Below are 18,392 nucleotides of genomic sequence, written 5' to 3'. Positions count from 1 at the left end.
CAGAGAGAGAGAGAGAGAGAGATCAGCGTGTCTGTACCTGGTTCACAGGTCTCGAGCATGTTCTTGTGCTTCTTAATAAAGGATTATTACTCCAGTGGTAGGTTAGCAGTCAAGGTCAGGGATCCTTGTTCTGGATTTAGTACCTTTTCTTTTGGGATTAAGTTTTCTCTTTCTAAGTATGACTGTAGTTTTGTCTGTAGTTCTGAGAAATCGTAGAGACCCCTTAGTGCCCTCCACCCAGCTTCCCCCTACTGGTCACATTGAGAACTGCCCGGTGGGAGTGGGTCCCGGGGATCTGGACGTTGGCACAGGAAGATCCCTAGAGGCTCTCTGGTGTCTGTTTTTCATGGCCCCACCCACAACCTCCTGCCCTACTTTCTCCTCAACCCCTTGTGAAGACTGCAGTATTGTATTCTTTTCAGGTCAGAAAAGCCCTCTTGAAGAGTGTCTCCACTCCCTGTCGTGCAACCTAGTGATTCTAGTATGTCGTAGTGATCAATACTCAGATCCCTTTTCTGCTTAGCTTATCGTGTGGACACACCACACCATTTGAATTGTGGCTGGTTCTTTCCAGTTTTTGACTACTCCCAAATTAAATGGTGATAGATACTGTATTAGTCTGGGTGGACTAGAGAAAGCTTCATGGACACTCGTGTGTATAAGAGAGAGCTTTATGTAAAGAGTAATTGTACACTGAGAAAACATCCCCAGTCCAGTCCAGATCAAGTCTGATATTAGCCCATATGTCCAATAGCAATCTAAAGTCCTCTGCAGACTCAGGAAACACCTGCAATGACACTGAATGCAGGGAGATTACAGACCAGTGGATGGGAAGTCTTGTGGATCCTGTGGTGTTGCAAGCATCTCAGCGCTGGCAGGGGTCTCCACATGGCTCCTCCAGCTCCAGGGCTCTAGCCTAACTCCATGTATCTTGTCCACAGGAATGTCTCGCGGGGAGTGAGCGTGTGTCCCGCCTCCAGCGAGCTATTTATCTCCTTAGTGCCTCCAAATGAGGTCATCAAGCTGCAACCTGATTGACAGTCTGAACTCTACCCCTTCACTTTTAAGTCTCAAATTGACACCAGACTATGTAACTGTGACAGATAATCATGTTCAGGTTTTTGGTTTTTTCGGCTCTAGGATTAAAGTCCAGCGCAGTATTGTGGAGTCACATGAGAGCCCAGAGTAGTTTTCTAAGGAACTGCTAATTTCCCACCATGGTTGGCCCCATCAGTAGTTAAGAATGAACCAGTGTCTTTGCATGCTTGTTGGCAGTGAATGCTGGCGTTTTGGTGTACCCAGTTCTCATAGGCGTACAGTATACTTCATGGACTGTCTAATGTGCGTTTCCCTGGTGGCACGGTGGTTCTGCTTTGGGCTGTGTGTTCCCCAAAGTCAGAGGTTGGAAACCCGCAGCCAATCTTTGGCAACCTTGGCAAAAACAGAAAGCTCAGTCAGCTCACCACCATGTTGTTTGGGCCCCAGGATGCCCATCGGGAGCTTGCTTTCCTCGCTCCCCTATAGTTTGCTTCATGCCAGAGCCCAGGGTGTGTGGTTGCCCTCGGTGGGAGAAATGGGGAAAGGTCCACGTTTCCTTCCCCTTCCTGGCGGCAGCAGTTCTGCATGGAGAGGTGGTGGTGTGAAGTTACTACTGAGTGCTGTTCTTGCTATTCTCGTCTTCACAGAGGCCTAGCAATGCTGTGCCTCCCACAAAGTCCAAAAGAGCCAGCAAGTTGATTGAAAAGTCCTTGTCCTTGAACAACCCGGCGCTCTTCAACTCCTTAGGACCTCCTCTTCGGCCCACCACCTGCCATCGCTGTGGCCTGTTTGGTAAGCAAAGAAAGTCTGTTGGATGATTTCCCTCTGTGTTAATTTCGTATTATGGGAAATGGGAAACGAAGTGTAGACAGGTTTGGCGTATGGACTTCATGCTCCCAGCTCCAGTGGCTGCCAGAACACGGCCATTGCTTTCACCCACGCCTTAACAGCTTGCTCTCCTACCGGTCCTTCCCAACACTGCTGTTTTCAGAAGCCCTCTTTTCTCGATGTAAAACTTCACAGGCACCTAAATGCACAAATGCACATCCCTGCCCCTTGCCGACATAGGAACATTTCCATCTTCTCAGGGACTTCTCTCATGCTCCTTCACAGCCCCTGCACCTGCCAAAGGTAATCACCGTGCTGCTTTTGTTGGCCCCCCTGTAAGTTCTTCCTGCCTGTCATACAATTTCATATGAATGGAATCATAGAGCACGGGTACTTGTCAGTAAAGCTTTGTGTTTTTAGAATAATATTTTTGAGATTCAACCACGTTACTGCATGCATCGTACACCTTTTTAAAAAAAATCTCTGAATATGATTACATGGTATGGGAGCTCTGGTGGCACAGCAGTTGTGAGTTGGGTTGCGATCCACAAGGTCAGCAATTCAAAATCACCTGTGGCTCTGAGGGAGAAAGACCAGGCTTTCCACTCTCGTGGAGAGTCAGTCTCAGAGCCGTGTCCTGTAAGGTGGCTGTGAGCTAGCATCGGCTCGATGACAGTGAGTGATGACACCGCATAATGATGCCACAGTGTCTGCTAGCCTGTTGGTGATCGTCTGGGTTGTATCCAGCTTTGGGTGGTAATGGGTTGAACTCATCATCGATGCACACGTCGTCATCATCATGTGGACTTGGGGACATTTGGCATAAAATTGCTGAGTCAAAGGATGGTTCGTTACATATGTGCTTATAGGACACTGCCGGGCCATTCTCCAAAATAATGGTCCTGTTTTGTATCCCCATTGGCAGTTTGAGAGTTCTAGTTCCACATTCTTGTCAGCACCTGCTGTTTTAATTACAGCCCTTGTGTGTAGTGGTATCTCATTTTGGTTTTTAATTTATAGGCTCCTCCAAGCAATTATTTATGCAGTTACTAGGTCATTGGGTTTTACCGCCTTTGTTTATTTCCTCAATGGAAGCAGTTGAGACCATCCTGATTTTGTTTGAGGGTTTTGATTAGCTTTTATTCCCACGCACCCCTTTCCTGCCTTGATACTGATTTCTTTCTTTCTTTCTTTCTTTTTTTTAGAATTTTTATTTCAAAAACTTCCTGGGCTTATCTATGTATGGTTCTCTTTAGTAAGTCTTTTATTGACACAGAGAACTATTTTTGCACAAATCTGCTTGCTCAAATCCGTTTGACTGTAACATAGTTTTGTTGCATTTGATCCTTTAATATTTTTCATGGTGATAAAATCTATATAACAGAGTTTGCATTTTAATCATATTTAAGTGCACAATTTGCAGCTGTTAATTACATTCATAATATGCAATCAGCACCACAGTATTTTCCGAACTTTTTTTTAAATCACTATGAACATTGTGCACAGTAATTTTCTATTTCCTCTTCCTACAAGAACCTGGTAATGACTAATCTCTATCTCTACTCAGTTACTATGCTAGATATTTCATATATGAAGGGGTACCCCCCAAAAAAAACTGGAAAAAAAATCTCTGAGCAGAGCTTTCATAGTACGTGTACCCCACTCCCCCCAACTACTAGGTGACCATCTAACACAGTGGTTCTCAACCTGTAGATCGCAACCCCTTTGGGAGTCAACCCTTTCACAGGGGTCACCCAATTCATAACAGTAGCAAAATGACAATGTGAAGTAGCAACAAAACTAATTTTATGGTTGGGGGGGGGCCGCAGGGGCTCACCACAACATGAGGAACTGTTTCAAAGGGCTGCCGGCGTTAGTAAGGTGGAGAACCGCTGATCTAGTAATTTGCTCTGCGTCAGTACACCCAATGGTGTCGCCTGGGAAGATTTTCTCTGTTCACATTGGTTGTTTTTTTTTTTCGTAAAAGTGGTTTCACTCAAACCTCGATTTTCTTAATGGCCGATTTAATATGGCAATGAAATTGGGTTCCTGCTCTGGACAAATGCTGCAGAAACTGCTGCTGTTGTCGAACAGTTTACAAGGACAGCACTATGGGAAAAACTTAAGTGTAGGAGTGTTTTTCTTGTTTCAACAAACGTGAAATGTCCAATGACAAACCTCATTCTGGACATCTGTCAACTTCATGAACAGGCAACAATGTCGACTTTCCCCCCAAGGTTATTACTGGTGAGGCGACATGGTGTTTATTCTTAGGACCCCAAAGAAAAACATCCATCAAGCCAGTGGAGCAGGCATCTTCACCTGCCCCCCCCCCCAAAGCTCATCAAGTGAAATGAAAGATCAAGATAATGTCACTTGATTTGGGTGGGTTTTTTTTATGTGAGGGGAATTGTGTTAGGGTTTTCTCTAGAGAGACAAAACCAGATTGCTATTAATTTTATACATACACACACACAGATAGATACATATATAACACAAGAAATAAACCGTTAAATTATAAAGCAGTAAGTACCAATGGCTCAGTGCAACTCACTCCCGGGAGATAGTTGTGAGACACTGGCAGTCCTTCAAGCCTTGAGGGCCGCCAGGTAGTTCTCTGTAGAGCAATGCAGGCTATCCCGGCACAGGCAGCAAACTGCTAGGTAGGTCAGCAACAGTCAGTCAGGTCACCAACAATCAGTCCCCAGCTCAAGAGATGTAAATTCCAATTGTGTGGCGAAGCAGGTCTTGAAGGAACCTCAAATTACAGCAACACAGTCCACGGGTTAGGTGTCCCACAGGTAGTGTAGCTTGAAAATTGAGGCACACTGGTCCAATGATCAAAGAGTGAGAGACAAGAAAGGCGAGGCTCACTGAGCCATTGATCTCTCCGCCCTTCAATTAATCCCACATGTTTATTGGCCAGGTTGGCACAATAAACTAACTACCTCAGGAATGGTGCATTTATTTGGAGTTTGTCCCACCAGATCACACTGTTAATCAAGTTTTATATTTAGAGGTTCTGAAAAGATTGCATAACAAAAAAGGTCTGATTGGTGGCAGATGGGGGACTGGTTTTGCCACCACGACAATGCACCTGCTCACGCAACCATCTCAGTGAGCCAGTTTTTTACAAAAACCAGCATGCCTCTCTTGTCCGACTCGCCTGACCTCGCTCCATGGGACCTTTTTGTTTCCGAGGTTGCAGAGGGGGACAGGAAGGGACAGCAGTTTTACGGCTTAGAAGAGGTGAAGGAAAACATGAGGGAGGTAGTTAGCTGTCCCAACAGATGAGTCTGAAAAATGTTTCCAAGAATGGAATCACAGATTTGACATATGTATTAAGTGTAGTGGAGAGTATTTTGAAGGTGATAAGGTTGTTTTGTAAAAAATTTAAATACATAGCTTTGGGGGAAAAATACCAGGTTTGGGGCAGGGGGTTACCCACTGTAAGTGGGGTCCTGCAACACTTGTCCTTTTGTGCATGGCTTATTCCACTCAAGGTTCTTCCATGTTCTAATGTGTGAGAGTGCTTCAAAAATTCCATTTTCCATGAACTTTTCAAAGTCCCCACACGTGATCAAGACGCCACTTTTCTTTAGGATGAACTAATGCTCCATTGTGGTACATAGACCACATTGTGTTGATGCTTGTACCCAGGGGTAGCTTGGGGTGTCTGCAGTGTGCTGGCTGTGTGAGCCCCACTCCAGTGAGCAATGCATGTACAAGCACAGGCGTGAGTCTGCCTCCAGGGCTCTTGGATCTCTACACAGGCGTGGGGTTTCGGAGTTGCCAGAATTGGAGACTCTGAGGTACCACTGAACTCTTCCCAATGTGCCTGTGCCATCTTACTTTCTCAGCAGGCATGCACTGCAGTTCCGGTTGCTCCCCGGCCCCACCCTCAATCACTGTTTCCCCTTCTTTGTGATAATCCATTCTAGTCGGTGCGAGGTTGTATCTCACTGTGTTGATTGACATTTCCATCGCCTTAGTGACATTGAGCATCTTTCCATGGACCGACTGGCCACTGGTACATCCTCTCTGAAGAACTGTCAGGTCTTTTGTTCATCTTTTAATGGGGTTGTTGATCTTTTGTTGTTGGACTGCCGGAGTTCTTTATAAATTCTGGGTGTTAATCCTTATGAGGACACATGATTTGCACCTATTTTCTCCCATTTATAGACTGTCTTTCAGTCTCTCGATAATGCTCTTTTATGCGCACAGAGGTATTAATTGGAACAAAGTCCAGTTCCTTTTGCTTTCACTGCTTGTGAGTTGGGTGTCTTTTCTTAGAACCCAAAGGCGTCTTGGTGGCATAGTGGGCATTATGTATTGGACTACTAACCACCAGGTCAACAGTTCAAAATCACCAGCAACTCCACAGGGGAAAGAAATCCACAAGGGCAGTTCCACTCTGTCCTATGGAGTCACTGTCAGGACGGACTCGGAGGCAAACAGTAGTAGAGTGCATCTTAGAATCCATGGCCAAATCCAAAGCCATGAAGATTTGTATGCACCATTTGGGTCATTGATGCATTTTGATTTGATTTTTGGTAGATAGTGTGAGGTACAGGGTGCATGGGTCATCATTCCCTTTGTAGCTTGTGTTTCAGCCAAGAGCCAATTAACATTAGGACCCCTCCCTGTCCATCTCTCTCCCTCTTCTGTGCACATTGACCTTCCTTTTTCCCCTCGTAGTTCAAGAGAGTGTTGAAAAATTTAATCCTGATTCTGTTCTCTCCTGAGGTTTTAGGAAAGTACCTTATCACAGACCGCACAGTTCTCTTCCCTTGGTCATGTGGGGTGTGATCGACAGAATGGTGGCGATGTGGCTGGTCATGGGAAAACTGGACCGCACCTGTTTGGCGTGACGCATTGATGATGCTCTGGCTTGTGTCCTCTAGGGTCACTGAGGTGCTCACAGTGCAAGCAAACATACTACTGCTCCATCGCCTGTCAGCGGAGAGACTGGTCGGCACACAGCATCGTGTGCAAACCCGTGCAGCAAAAGTGAGTGTCCCTTGTTTGTCGGAAAGCACGTGTGATTGATTGATTTGTTTTCATATGAGAATATAGGAAGAGGATCAATCATATCCATTAAAACTAGATCCTAAAACTATGTGGAAGTTATATTCTTTAAATTACTATTTACTGAGACAGAGGAGCCCTACTGTTAGCAGTGGGTTAACCATTGGGCTGCGAACTGCTTCCATCAAGATTTATGACTTTGGAAAGCCTCTGGGGTTTTCTTTAGGGCGGCTGGGAGTCAGCATCAACTCACTGACCGTGGGTTTATTGAAATATAGACCAAGTGTATTACTTGGAAGTGAGCAGCCCAATACTTTAGGAAGCTGTTGTGAATCATAATCGTGGTTTATGGCCCCTAGGCCTAATTGACTCTTGCTATGGTGAATATTATTATCAGGGTTTTTTGTTTGTTTATTCCCCCAGTGTCCACAAACCTGAAGACAATAATGTACCTTTTGAAGCAAAGAACATGGAAATGAAAACTGAGGTATGGTTGGCTTCCTCATTGTCCTAAGAGCAAAATGTCAGGCTCTTAGCGTAGTTCAGTGAAGTAGCATTTCTAGCACTCATTTTCACCTTTCACCAGTACCTATCGGTGAAAGGTTACCTGTGGAATGACCCTTGCACAACCTGTTGCTTGTGTTTATTGACTCCTGGTGGCTTAGTGGCTACCCTTTGGGCTGCTAACCTAACCGTAAGGTCAACAGTTCAGAACCACCAGCTATTCTGAGGGAGCAAGACTAAGCTTTCTATTCTCCTGAAGAGTGTCAGCCTTGGAAGCCCACAGGGGGCCATTCTGTCCTGTCCTGTAGGGTCACAATGAGTTGGAATCGATTCGAAGGAAGTGATTTTGCTTTTTTGAGTTCTTAGGGCCTTTGAGAATTGTTTATTTCTGGCCTTGCCCCAAACAGGCCTTGAGATGGCTGTGTCCCAATGGAAATGGCGTCATGATGGTTCAGTGATCCCTGCTTGCTGCAGTCCCTGCAGGCCCCAGAAGTCTAGTTCTGTGCACGGAACTCCCAGTGGTGTCCCTTCACCTGTCTGTCCACAGAGGCCTGTTTCCACTCACTGTGCTTCTCCAGCCAGATGGTTATGTGGGCGGCATCTGTCTGACTGTATAATCTGCCCAGTTCCTACGTATCGATGAGTTTTTTAGGCCTTCTGTACCTATGTCTTCTAAGCTTTGTGTTTAAAACAGAGTTGAGCAAGTGCATATATAAGGGCTGTCATTCCTTCTTGTGTAAACACAGCAGGAGCACCAGCACCCTTGCCTGTTGGTTGGGCTGAGCTTCGGCACTGCACACTACCTGCCTGTTGACAGTGGATTTTAGTGGGTGTCGGACTCCATTACTGCCCTGTGCTCTCCTAAGTCAAGCCCATCACATAGTGGCTGTAGTGACATTGATGACACACGTTGACACACAGCTCACTGAGGTGCTCTTTGTCTAAAACAGGATGACAATCCATTGGGACTTACTAAAGAGATAGCTCCTTGTGCTGAGAAAATCATGTTTTCGGATTTGAGAAGTCTACAGCTCAGGAAATCTATGGAAATCAAGGTATTTGTCTTACTGCCATGGAAATCCAAAGAACTGTAGATGTTTTATTTTCCCTTTCCTGTCTTTAACAAAAGTTTTAAGGTAGCTATTGGATATGTCTGGGTAAGTGTCTTAACCCTTTTTTTCATACCTTGTTTGTATGATATTTACTGTATTTTTCCTAGTGAATTACTCCATGTTTTCTGTCTTTGAAAGGGCACAATCACTGAATTCAAAAACCCAAGTGACTTCTATGTGCAGATGTATTCTTCCGAAATCTTAGAATACATGAACAAACTTTCTGTGAGCTTGAAAGAGATGTACGCCAGTCTGCTGGAGGAAGATTACATTCCTGTCAAGGGCGAAGTCTGTGTCGCCAAGTACACCGTCGACCAGGTATCCCCTAAGGAGCCACATTGTTTCATGAAGTGCTTTCACTTAACGTGGCCATAACAGCTTATCGACCCCAGCATCTAGATAGCGGAAAAGCCAGATCGGTTGCGTTCTTCGGCCTCGTCTTCAGGGTTCCCTGCCCTACTCTCCCCTACCACCACCCCAACTCTTGCCCTCTCTGACACCGCCTTACCAAAACAACAACGCAACCCACTGCCATGGGGTCCATGCCAACTCATAGTGACCCTGTAGGACAGGGCGGGACTGCGCTCTACGGTCTCCAGGGCTGTGAATCTGCATGGGAGCAGAAAGCCTCATCCTTCGCCTTCACAATGTCTGATGGGTTCAAGCTGTTGACCTTGCTGCAATGACGGTGTGTCTGTGAAGGCGTCAGACAGATTTAAGGGATTTCCTGGCAAGCTCTTCTGTAAACAAGAGTTAGGCTCTTAAGCTGAGTGCCTTAGCACAGAACCCCATAGCCCTTCTTCCCCATGTTGGTTGGTGGTGTAACCTGAGATTGTGAGGGATGCGGCGCTCTGCTCCCTTCCCATAAAGATTTGGAGCCTAGAAAACCCTACATTGGGTTGTTGTGGGTTGGAATGGACTGGCTGGCAGGGGGTGTAAGTTGTTGCCATGCTGTTGGGAAGCAGATTACAATAATCTCACCTCCCCTGTAGACCTGGAACAGAGTAATAATCCAAGATGTTGACATGCTGCAGAAGAAGGCCCGAGTCCTCTACATTGATTATGGGAATGAGGAAGTCATCCCAGTGAACAGAATCCACCCACTCAGCCGACACATCGACTTGTTTCCTCCTTGCGTGAGTCCCTCTTGCCTTCCCCCGGGACTTGACGTGCGTCACAGGAGTGGTTGGTTTTTAAGTGTTGGGCTAGACAGCCCGTTGGGCTTGTTCTGTCCTGCCCCCATTGCTCAAGAAGTACCTGGTGCTATCATTTCTACCAGGGCTACTCTGGGCTCCCTGTTTATCACATTCTGTCCAGTTCAGTACTGTGTCAGTTGGGAAGCTAGTAGCAATTTTTATGCGCATCTTATTCGACTACTCTGGAAAACGAGCAAACCGACCAACCACTTCTGTGCTGATAGCCATGATTGAAGTGACCTGAGTTGATGGGGGATTGAAGGTCAATTCTCACGAATTTCTCAAGTCTCCAACAGCCCCCTCCCCCCAAGTCAGCATTGTGGCCAGCGTGCCCAGAGAGGGACAAATAATTGCACCAACAATGATTCGGCTGAATAGTTAATGCTTGAAGCACTTTCATAAATTGTCAGCACGGGGTCGGTTGTGTTGAAAACTCTCCACCGTGGTCATTAGAACTTAGAACCACTTGTAGCTGATCGTTTCCGCGACCAGCAACCTGTAAAAAACCTTTCAGGCTATAAAGTGCTTTGTGGCCAGCGTTGTCCCAGCAGATGGGACCTGGAGCATCGATTGCATCAGGACCATCCGAGGGCTGTTGATGGAGCAGTACTGCTCTGTAAAGATTGTGGACATCCTGCAAGAGGACACGCTGGCCTTTGCCGTTGACTTGAAGCTGCTGAGCTCTGGTAAGCGCTGGGGCCGTCTCTGCATTGAGTGACTAATTTGTTGTCTCATCTCTCTCTGAGGAGCCCTGGTGGCAGCATGGTGGTTACGCCATGATAAGGCCAACAGTTGGAGACCACCAGCCTCTCGCCTGGAGAAAGACGTGGCTTTCTCACCCTGTAAAGAGGGGGCAGTTCTGCTCTGCCCCACGGGCCGCAGTGAGTGGGATGTGACTCAGTGGCCGTGAGTGTAGTTTGTGGTTTGACTCCCTCTTAACGGTTCTTCAGAGGAGAAGTCGAACCACAAAGTGAAGCCAACTTGGGCCTCTGACTTGGAGTCAGTCAGATCGTGACTAAAGGTGTGGATGATACATGCCTTCTCTTTCAATGGGCTCTGTGTCGGAGATGGAGGGGCTGAGACAGACCACTCCCCTGGGCTTAGTATGGCCATAGCTAGGATGTCCTTTGCATAGCGCCTTTAGAGGTGGGAGCTCCTGGGGGTGGGAGCATCAGTGTAAGCGCGTGATGACAAAGCGGAAGGGTAGCCCTCTGAGCGTCTCCAGGGGCTGTGTTGGAAGAAGGGTGAGATGGCCTCTTGCCGTGAGGTCACAGCGTCGAATCCCCTGAGAAGCACATGTTCCCCTGCAGCACGTGGCTCAACCAGGACTTGGAATCGGCTGTGCACTCCCCGCCATCCGCCTGATTTTCGGGGGCCCCACAGGAGAGAGTAGAACTGTCTACAGGGGTGGACAGCTTCGTCGTCCTCCTTCGGAGCACCTGGGGTTCCAGTGCCCAGCCCACTACACCACCGGGGCCTTTAGAAGATCTCTGACCGTTTTTCCCCCTTTCCTGAGAGGAGTTGAAACATTTCTCTATCAGTTAGTCCCTGTCGTTAATTTTACTCTTTTATCGCCCGCGCCTTGTCTCACAGTAGCCTCACCAAACGGCCTCTGCTCAGTCTTCAGACTGCAGCACAGCATGTCTGGGTTGTCGTGAGTTGCAGCTCTCGGGGATCGCATTTGTCCCTTTGGGCTCCATGGCCGTTTGAGAAGCGGCTTTTCTCCATTTCCAAGTCGTCGCCCTCCACTCTCAGACGCCTGGTGTCCGGGTGGGCTGTTGGACAAAGCAGCCGATCCCATTGGTGAAATCCAGTGTCTGTGTGTGTTTCAGGATCGCGCTTCAGCTTTGGCGTCTTCTTTCCCAGAGCTGAACGGCGTGGCCAGTGCTCCAGCCATGCTGTTTGTAGCCTTGTGCTTCAAATGCCTTGTTTCTCTCAACACTGTAGGTCCCTCCGAGTGTGCGGGCTCCGGTCTTCAGGTTTTTGAAGAGGCCTCCTTTCATGAGCATTTCTCCTAAGCGATGAGGGGAGTTTTGCTTGCCCCTCTTTGCAATTGGGCCTTGTTAAACTGTATTTCAAAACTAGAACGTGAACTAGACTGGGTTGAGGCACGCTAGTGTGTTAACAGTGACCATGGTCAGGGGAGGTGCTTGTGCCTCGTTTGCTCCCTTGCCCGTGCTGACACCCTCTGGGTCATGGCTCAATAGAGATGCATCTCCTTACTCTTTTTCTAGGAAAACCCTTAGACCGTGCACTTGTCGAGATGGGATATGGCCTGCAACCCATGCCGCAGGGTGCTGATCAGAGTGAGTACCCGGGTGGTGGGTATCCCCCAGCATGGAGCTTTTGGTTCCTCAGTGGTGGTGAGAGCAGGACTGCCTCACTCTCGGGCTTAATGACATTGTTGACTATTGTGTAAATTCTGTATTGTCATCGCTCCCTCCCCTATCCCTCTTAGTAATACCACAATCTCTAATGTAAACCTCCTCTGGTTGTTTTCCAAAGAAATGAGCCCTTGACACGGTAGCAGTCAGATTAGAAAGTAGTACAATTTCACGATACTTTAACTGGAGGGCTGTTCAGCCGACATTTCCTCAGTTGTATTTGTTTTCCTTCCTGGGATATCGCAGCATGCGGAAGCAGTCATCAGCAGGGTCATAACATTCCCTTCTAGCAGGATCGTGCCGCTTCTACATTCCTTGTGTCGTCGTGTCTCTGGTCTTGCAGTTAATGCGGACACGAGAGAGAGAGAGCAGGCAATGGTGCTGCCTGCAGTTGAGCTTGTCTTTGGCTCGTGCGGGCTGCCTTCTCCTCACCGATGGCTCTCTGGGTAGACGTCTTCATCTTGCTCTTGGTGAGCCGTGAGTGGGGGCAGGGTTGGAGAGTGCCTGCTCTCATGGAGGTTGCTTCCACCTCCCCTCCGTCCCTTAGCTCATCCGATGGGTTTCTGGTCAACAAACGGCTGGCTTTCCAGGTGAGGCGATGTGCATGAGAACTGGGCAGTCGTCCCAGCGTATCTCTAAGGATAACAAAGGCTGGTGTCATAAGCCACACTTCTACGAAGGAAGAGTCAAAGATGCCCCTACACAACCAAAGGTAGCTGGGTTCACACCTTACACTAAGGTGGGGTCTTCAGAGTGCCCCCACGGAGACAAAGGATGTGGCTTAATTTACGCTCACTACTAAGCACAGGTCTCAATCCAACCCTAAAGCTGCCCGTTCGTATGATAGCAAATGCCCCCCAAAATCAGCCACAGGTATATAGAGTCCAGAATTATATTCCATAAGGAATTATGGCTATAAGGGCCCATATTAATTGCTTCTATAGAATGACTTTACACATGAAGCCACAGAAACTGACAGGAGGGGCAGTGGATTACCCCAAAGCTCAATGCGGGGGCCTGGTCGCCCCCCCACCCCCACCCCCACTGCAGTTTAGCACTCATGCATCCTTGACTAGGAAGCAATGGTTCGTTTTTCTTTATCCTTACCCACACGCATTTTCATTTTCTAAAGTGCCTTCAGAAGACATTTTGAATTTTAGTTTCTCTGTAGTACCTTTACCGTCTGTGGCCAGTGTTCTGGCTCGGTTGCTTGGCAGGGTGAGACTTTGAACATACCATCTGGACCTCGCCAGAGGTGGCTCCTAGGTCGCAGCTTTCCCCCAGGTGTGTGGTCCGGCAGAGTTCCCCTTGCGCTTGTCGGAGAATCAGACTGTCGGGTGAGGGTCATGTTCTTAAGCCTTTCTGTCATGGTCTAGGTCACCTTCTCCTTCTAAGTCTGTGAAAACAACAACCTTGGCCTTTGTCTCAGCTGAGTAGCATCTTTACCCCCTTATGTGGTAGTCCGGGTTGATTAGAGAAACAAACCCAGTGACATTCACATATGAGTAAGAAAGAGCTTTCTATCACGAGGTAATTGTTGATCAGGAAAACATCCCAGCCCAGTCCAAATCAAGTCCATCAGTCTGTTACCTCTATCAGTCCGAGAGTAGTCTATAGATTCCTCTTCATGCAATGAAGCCACATGCAATGATGCAGAAGACAGGACGATCACAGGCTGCTGGGTGCCACGTCTTGTGGATCCAATGTGGTGGCCGCGTCACAGGGCTAACACAGGTCTCAGCGTGGCTTGTCAACAAGGGGGTGAGGGCAGAGAGAGGGAGGGGGAGGTTCCCTTGACCCTCCTTATGAGAAGGCCATGCCCACAGGAGGCACCATAGGCTGTGACCTGATCAACAGCCTGGCACCCAGCCCTACACGTTCATCTCTTTAAGTTGACATGACATTATGTAGCTGCCACACCTTACTTCCCGACAGTAACAGTGGGGGCTCCCAAACTCATTAGGCCTACCCCGCCTTTTCATGGGGGAAAAGAAATTACCTGGCGCCTCCCTGGTTATACTACAGCCCATCCTCTAGGATATATAGGAATCTGCTTTTCCAGCCCCCGGATCATTCCAGCACCCCCAGCCCACCCACCGCTCCGAGCAGGATCTCCCACTTTGGGAAGCACTACTTCAAACAATTGTGTTACCGAACTTTGAAATTAGAGCTGAGTTTGTGTTCGATGCAGTTCGTCTGTTTGGGACCAGTCCGTGGCTTGGTGGTGAAGAAGTCAACCTTTGCTCTAAGCATCAGTATTTCTGGAGGAAACACCTCCAACCAGCCTGTGTCCAAGAATCTTGGCTGGTCTTTTTTCCCAAACAGTTCAAGCATGTGTGTCCTTTTGGGGGTGGGGGTGGGTGAGGAGCCAGGGGGTGGTGTGTGAGGTGGAGGCGTGGTCTCGATGTAACTTTCGTGAAAACAAGATGACTACTCTTAAATTGTTCCGTTTTCTGAGAAGATGATTGTGAAGACGCCGGCAACGGGTCAGCTGAAGACCAAATGGTGGTCGACCGGCACGACTTGATCCCCAAAGTGTTGACTTTGAACGTTGGGGAAGAGTTTTGTGGTGTGGTGGCCCACATTCAAACTCCGGAGGACTTCTTCTGTCAACAGCTGCAAAGTGGCCGTGAGTAGACGTTTTTAGTTCTCTTGAGGCATCTGACGCGTGAGTCTCCGGGTGCAGAAAGGCAGGTGCTGCTGTTAGCCGTGTGCGCGGTCTGTTTTAAGCTGTGATCTGTATTTGCAGATAAGCTTGCTGAACTTCAGGCATCCCTTAGTGAGTACTGTGGCCGACTGTCTCCACGCGGTGATTTTTTCCCAACCATCGGTGACATCTGTTGTGCTCAGTTCTCAGGTAAGGAGAGAGGTGATGATGGGTCTCTCATTCATTCCCAAGCCCAACTCTGCAGCCGGGTCAGTTTGACTCAGCGGGACTGAGCAGAACCTGCTGGGATAGTTTCCAAAGTTGTAAAGCAGACAGATCCCGCTGGTGGGTGGAAAGCGCCAGCCTTTGGGTTGGTAGTGGATTGCCCTTACTTGTTCGTTACCCAACCAGAAAAACAGATCTTGAGAATCGACTCTGCATTTATCATTGGCTAGTTCTGTTCCTAGTTTTATGGCTTAGAATTGAGTAACCACCAACGGGCAGAATCTCCACTTAACCTCAGATGGCTGCACTTGAAGCTTTAGCATTAATGTGCATCAATGGTGTTTTTAAATTTGTCCAGTTAAATGGGGTGGGTAGGGGGAGGCCGAGTCAAAGGAGTAGTGTGATGCGTGTTAAGGCCAGAGGGGCCTGTGAATGTCAAGGGAGTCTGAAAGGTAGTTAACATTTTATACACCCTTCGTACGGATAATTATCCTAATCACATAAATGTGGAGCTGTGGAACCTTCTAGGCTCCTGCATGATGGTTTTCCTGGAAACGTCGTGCTGTCCTGGTGAAGCCTCTGTGTTTGCTCAGGTCTTGCCTTGTGAGAACAACCCTCTGTTAGTCTTTGCTAAAGGATGCCTATGGCCTCGCAGAAGGAGAGGTCACAAGTTAACCTCCAGTAACTTGATGGCTTGGCTGGTGGCATCTAATCGATCCCTCCTGCCAGGCACTGTGCATCAGCCCTGCCGGATGCTTTAGCAAATGGCTTATTTACTGATCAGGACTTTGGAGAGTCACATGACCCAGGCAAGCTCTCTGTCCTAATGAGCTAGCTGTCTCAAAGGGAGGGAGCCGAGGCGTGTAAATGAACCATGACAGCCCTCGCCGCAAGTAGTGAAGTCATAAGGTGTGAATACGGGTTACGTTTTGGGAGTGGCGGTGGGCCTCTGGCGCGAGCACACAACAGCGCCAGGCAGATGCTCGCCATTCTGCAAAGCTTGGTGTTGAATGAAAATAACAGGTGCAGGTGGCCGCCACTGAGCCTGAGAGCCGTGTATGCTTCTCCCTCGGTGGGACAAGCCCCTGAGGCTGGGTTTTTCTCTTTCCAGAGGATGATCAGTGGTACCGGGCCTCTGTTTTGGCTTATGCTTCTGAAGACTCGGTGCTGGTTGGCTATGTGGACTATGGAAACTTTGAGATCCTTAGTTTGACAAGACTGTGCCCCATCACTCCAAAGTTGTTGGAACTACCAATGCAAGCTATAAAGTGTGTGCTGGCAGGTATGCAGTTTTTTATGGTCCCTTTATTCTTAACATCATTACCCTGAGCAAAATGAATCCTTACAATACATCTGGGAAGGCAGCATGTCTGTTTTCTCTCTGTAATAGAGGTGATGTGCCCAGGAGTCATGCCATTGAAGAGTTCCTGTTTTCTGTATGTTTAGAGAATCAATGGTAAATCTGACATGAATAGATTCTGAAGTATGGGAAATAATCCTGCTTAGAAAGCAAGAATGCACGTTAATGTTGAGCTTAGAACTTACGGAGGTACCAAGGGTCTGTAGAAAGCGTGTGGGAACATCAGTTATCCTTGCATGACATTTTTGAAGCCCCCTCTCCAATAAGAAGTAAAAGTGTTTCAGGAAGTCGGCTGGCTCAAGGAACCTGTTGCTCTGTCTCTCCCTTTTAAGCAAGAGGGAAGCTAACGACGGTTTCCTGGAGCGCAGCATGACGGGATGAGTCCCAAGGAACTGTGGGGCGGCTGCGTCCAAGGCAGAGGGATCAGCTCCAGAGGTTATGGCAACTGTTTTTAGGGAATCCAGAGGTGTTGTCTTGAAAATTTCCCTTAGGAGACTGGATGCACGTGGGCAGGGCATATTGGAAATAGGTTTAAGAAGATTGACAACTGCATTGGTGAAAAAAAGTCAAGAGAAGTTGCGCCAAGAAAATTTCCCCCCGTCCTGACCATGACGACTTACTTATTCATGGGTCACTGTGGGGCACGGTGACTTGATGTTGACAGTAAGCTGAGCTTTTTGATGTGCATATTCTTCAACGGCAGTAAGGGCTGTCCTATGATAATTTTGTTGGGAACCCTTACTTCTCCGACCTTAGAGCCCTGACCTTGCCCTGCCTTCAGGCTCCCTTTTGTTCACCAAACCCAAAGAACGCTTAAAACTCATGTGGTTTGAGTCCCTGGAGGGCATCTCAGCTGCCAGTTTGCAGTGGTGTAAACTGACGTGATGGAAATATGCAGGGCCGGCCTAGAGAGATGGACGCGCTGCCTGCAGCGTGCAGACTTGCTTAGAAAAGGCTGCTAGAATTGTGTGGTGATACTTTTGGACCCCCCTAGTTTATAGCTTGCCCACTGGACTCAGGCTTCCCGTGCCCGTTCAAGTGCCCGCAGACTGCCTGGTACCCCCATCGGAGGGCAGTTCTGAGTCCCGCAGACTGCCTGGTACCCCCCATCGGAGGGCAGTTCTGAGTTTTGGGGCCGCATGCCACAGAGCCTTTCCTCAGATCCTTTCTTGCAGGATGTGGTTAGGTTTGTGCACTTGCTTGAGCACAAGTGCATGGATTTTGTTGACATTTTCATCTGTTTGGGAAGTTGACAGTCGTCCAGAACAAGGTTTGTCATTGATCGACATTTCACCTTTTTTGAAACGAGAAGAACTACACCTGAGTTTTCCCCATAGCGCTGTGCGTGTTCGTCATCAGCGGCAGTTTCTGCAGCACTTTTTCAGAGCAGGGACCCAATGTCACAGCCGCGTGTTGTTCTCTTAAGTCGGCCATCATGAAAAACAAGGTTTGAGTGAAACTGCTTTTACGGAAAAATTCAATGTGACCAGAGAGAATCTTCCTAGGTGACGCTACTGGGTGCTCACATGGCGGGAAAAACTCATACTATAAAAGCTCCACCCAGCGGAGCCTTTTCCATCTGTTTTGTTTCGGTGTCCCCTCGTATGTAAGCTTTACACAGATTTATGTATGTAAACATACACACGCAGGTAGGAGGTTTCAGTTCTAAAGCCTGTCCTGGAGTTCTTGGGTTTGACCCTGGGTTGAGGAGCTACATGCCTCACGCGCTTGCGTCTACCATCTTTTGAAAACTTCTTTGCCAGGAGTGAAGCCATCCTTGGGAATCTGGACTCCAGAAGCTACATGCCTGATGAAAAAAGTTGTGCAGAACAAAATGATCTCAGTGACGGTGGTGGACAAGCTGGAAAGCAGCTCTCTGGTGGAGCTGGTGGATCGTTCTGTGACGCCCCATGTCAGCGTTGCCAGGGTTCTGGTCGAGGCGGGCTTTGCCGTGGGAGGAAAGGACATAGTGACCAGTCACACCAGCGACTTGAAGGATGCCTGTGGTAAGTCCCACGCCTTCCAGACAGACAGGTGCTCCCCTGGAGTTCAGAGAGCCCCAGACACATG

The 18,392-nt window shown here is 48.1% G+C and overlaps 1 protein-coding gene across 5 annotated transcripts in view; it reads left to right on the top strand.

The window, feature by feature from the left end:
• TDRD1 (tudor domain containing 1) overlaps positions 1 to 18,392 on the top strand; it is a 46,142-nt gene that overhangs the window by 13,397 nt on the left and 14,353 nt on the right. For all 5 annotated transcript variants that reach the window (XM_045291348.1, XM_045291349.1, XM_045291347.1 and 2 more), the window contains exons 4-15: positions 1,686 to 1,830; positions 6,771 to 6,876; positions 7,318 to 7,381; positions 8,349 to 8,453; positions 8,649 to 8,828; positions 9,503 to 9,646; positions 10,221 to 10,392; positions 11,941 to 12,012; positions 14,552 to 14,719; positions 14,840 to 14,947; positions 16,074 to 16,244; positions 18,086 to 18,328. In XM_045291348.1, coding sequence (XP_045147283.1) covers positions 1,686 to 1,830; positions 6,771 to 6,876; positions 7,318 to 7,381; positions 8,349 to 8,453; positions 8,649 to 8,828; positions 9,503 to 9,646; positions 10,221 to 10,392; positions 11,941 to 12,012; positions 14,552 to 14,719; positions 14,840 to 14,947; positions 16,074 to 16,244; positions 18,086 to 18,328 — 1,678 coding nt within the window. The remainder of the gene's footprint in view (positions 1 to 1,685; positions 1,831 to 6,770; positions 6,877 to 7,317; positions 7,382 to 8,348; positions 8,454 to 8,648; positions 8,829 to 9,502; positions 9,647 to 10,220; positions 10,393 to 11,940; positions 12,013 to 14,551; positions 14,720 to 14,839; positions 14,948 to 16,073; positions 16,245 to 18,085; positions 18,329 to 18,392) is intronic.

This window comes from Echinops telfairi, unplaced genomic scaffold, assembly GCF_000313985.2.
Source record: "Echinops telfairi isolate 266 unplaced genomic scaffold, ASM31398v2 ScPeMD7_70;HRSCAF=299, whole genome shotgun sequence".
NCBI classification, from domain to species: Eukaryota; Metazoa; Chordata; class Mammalia; order Afrosoricida; family Tenrecidae; genus Echinops; species Echinops telfairi.
The sequence above is the reverse complement of the archived record's forward strand: the minus strand, read 5'-3'. Positions and strand labels throughout refer to the sequence as shown.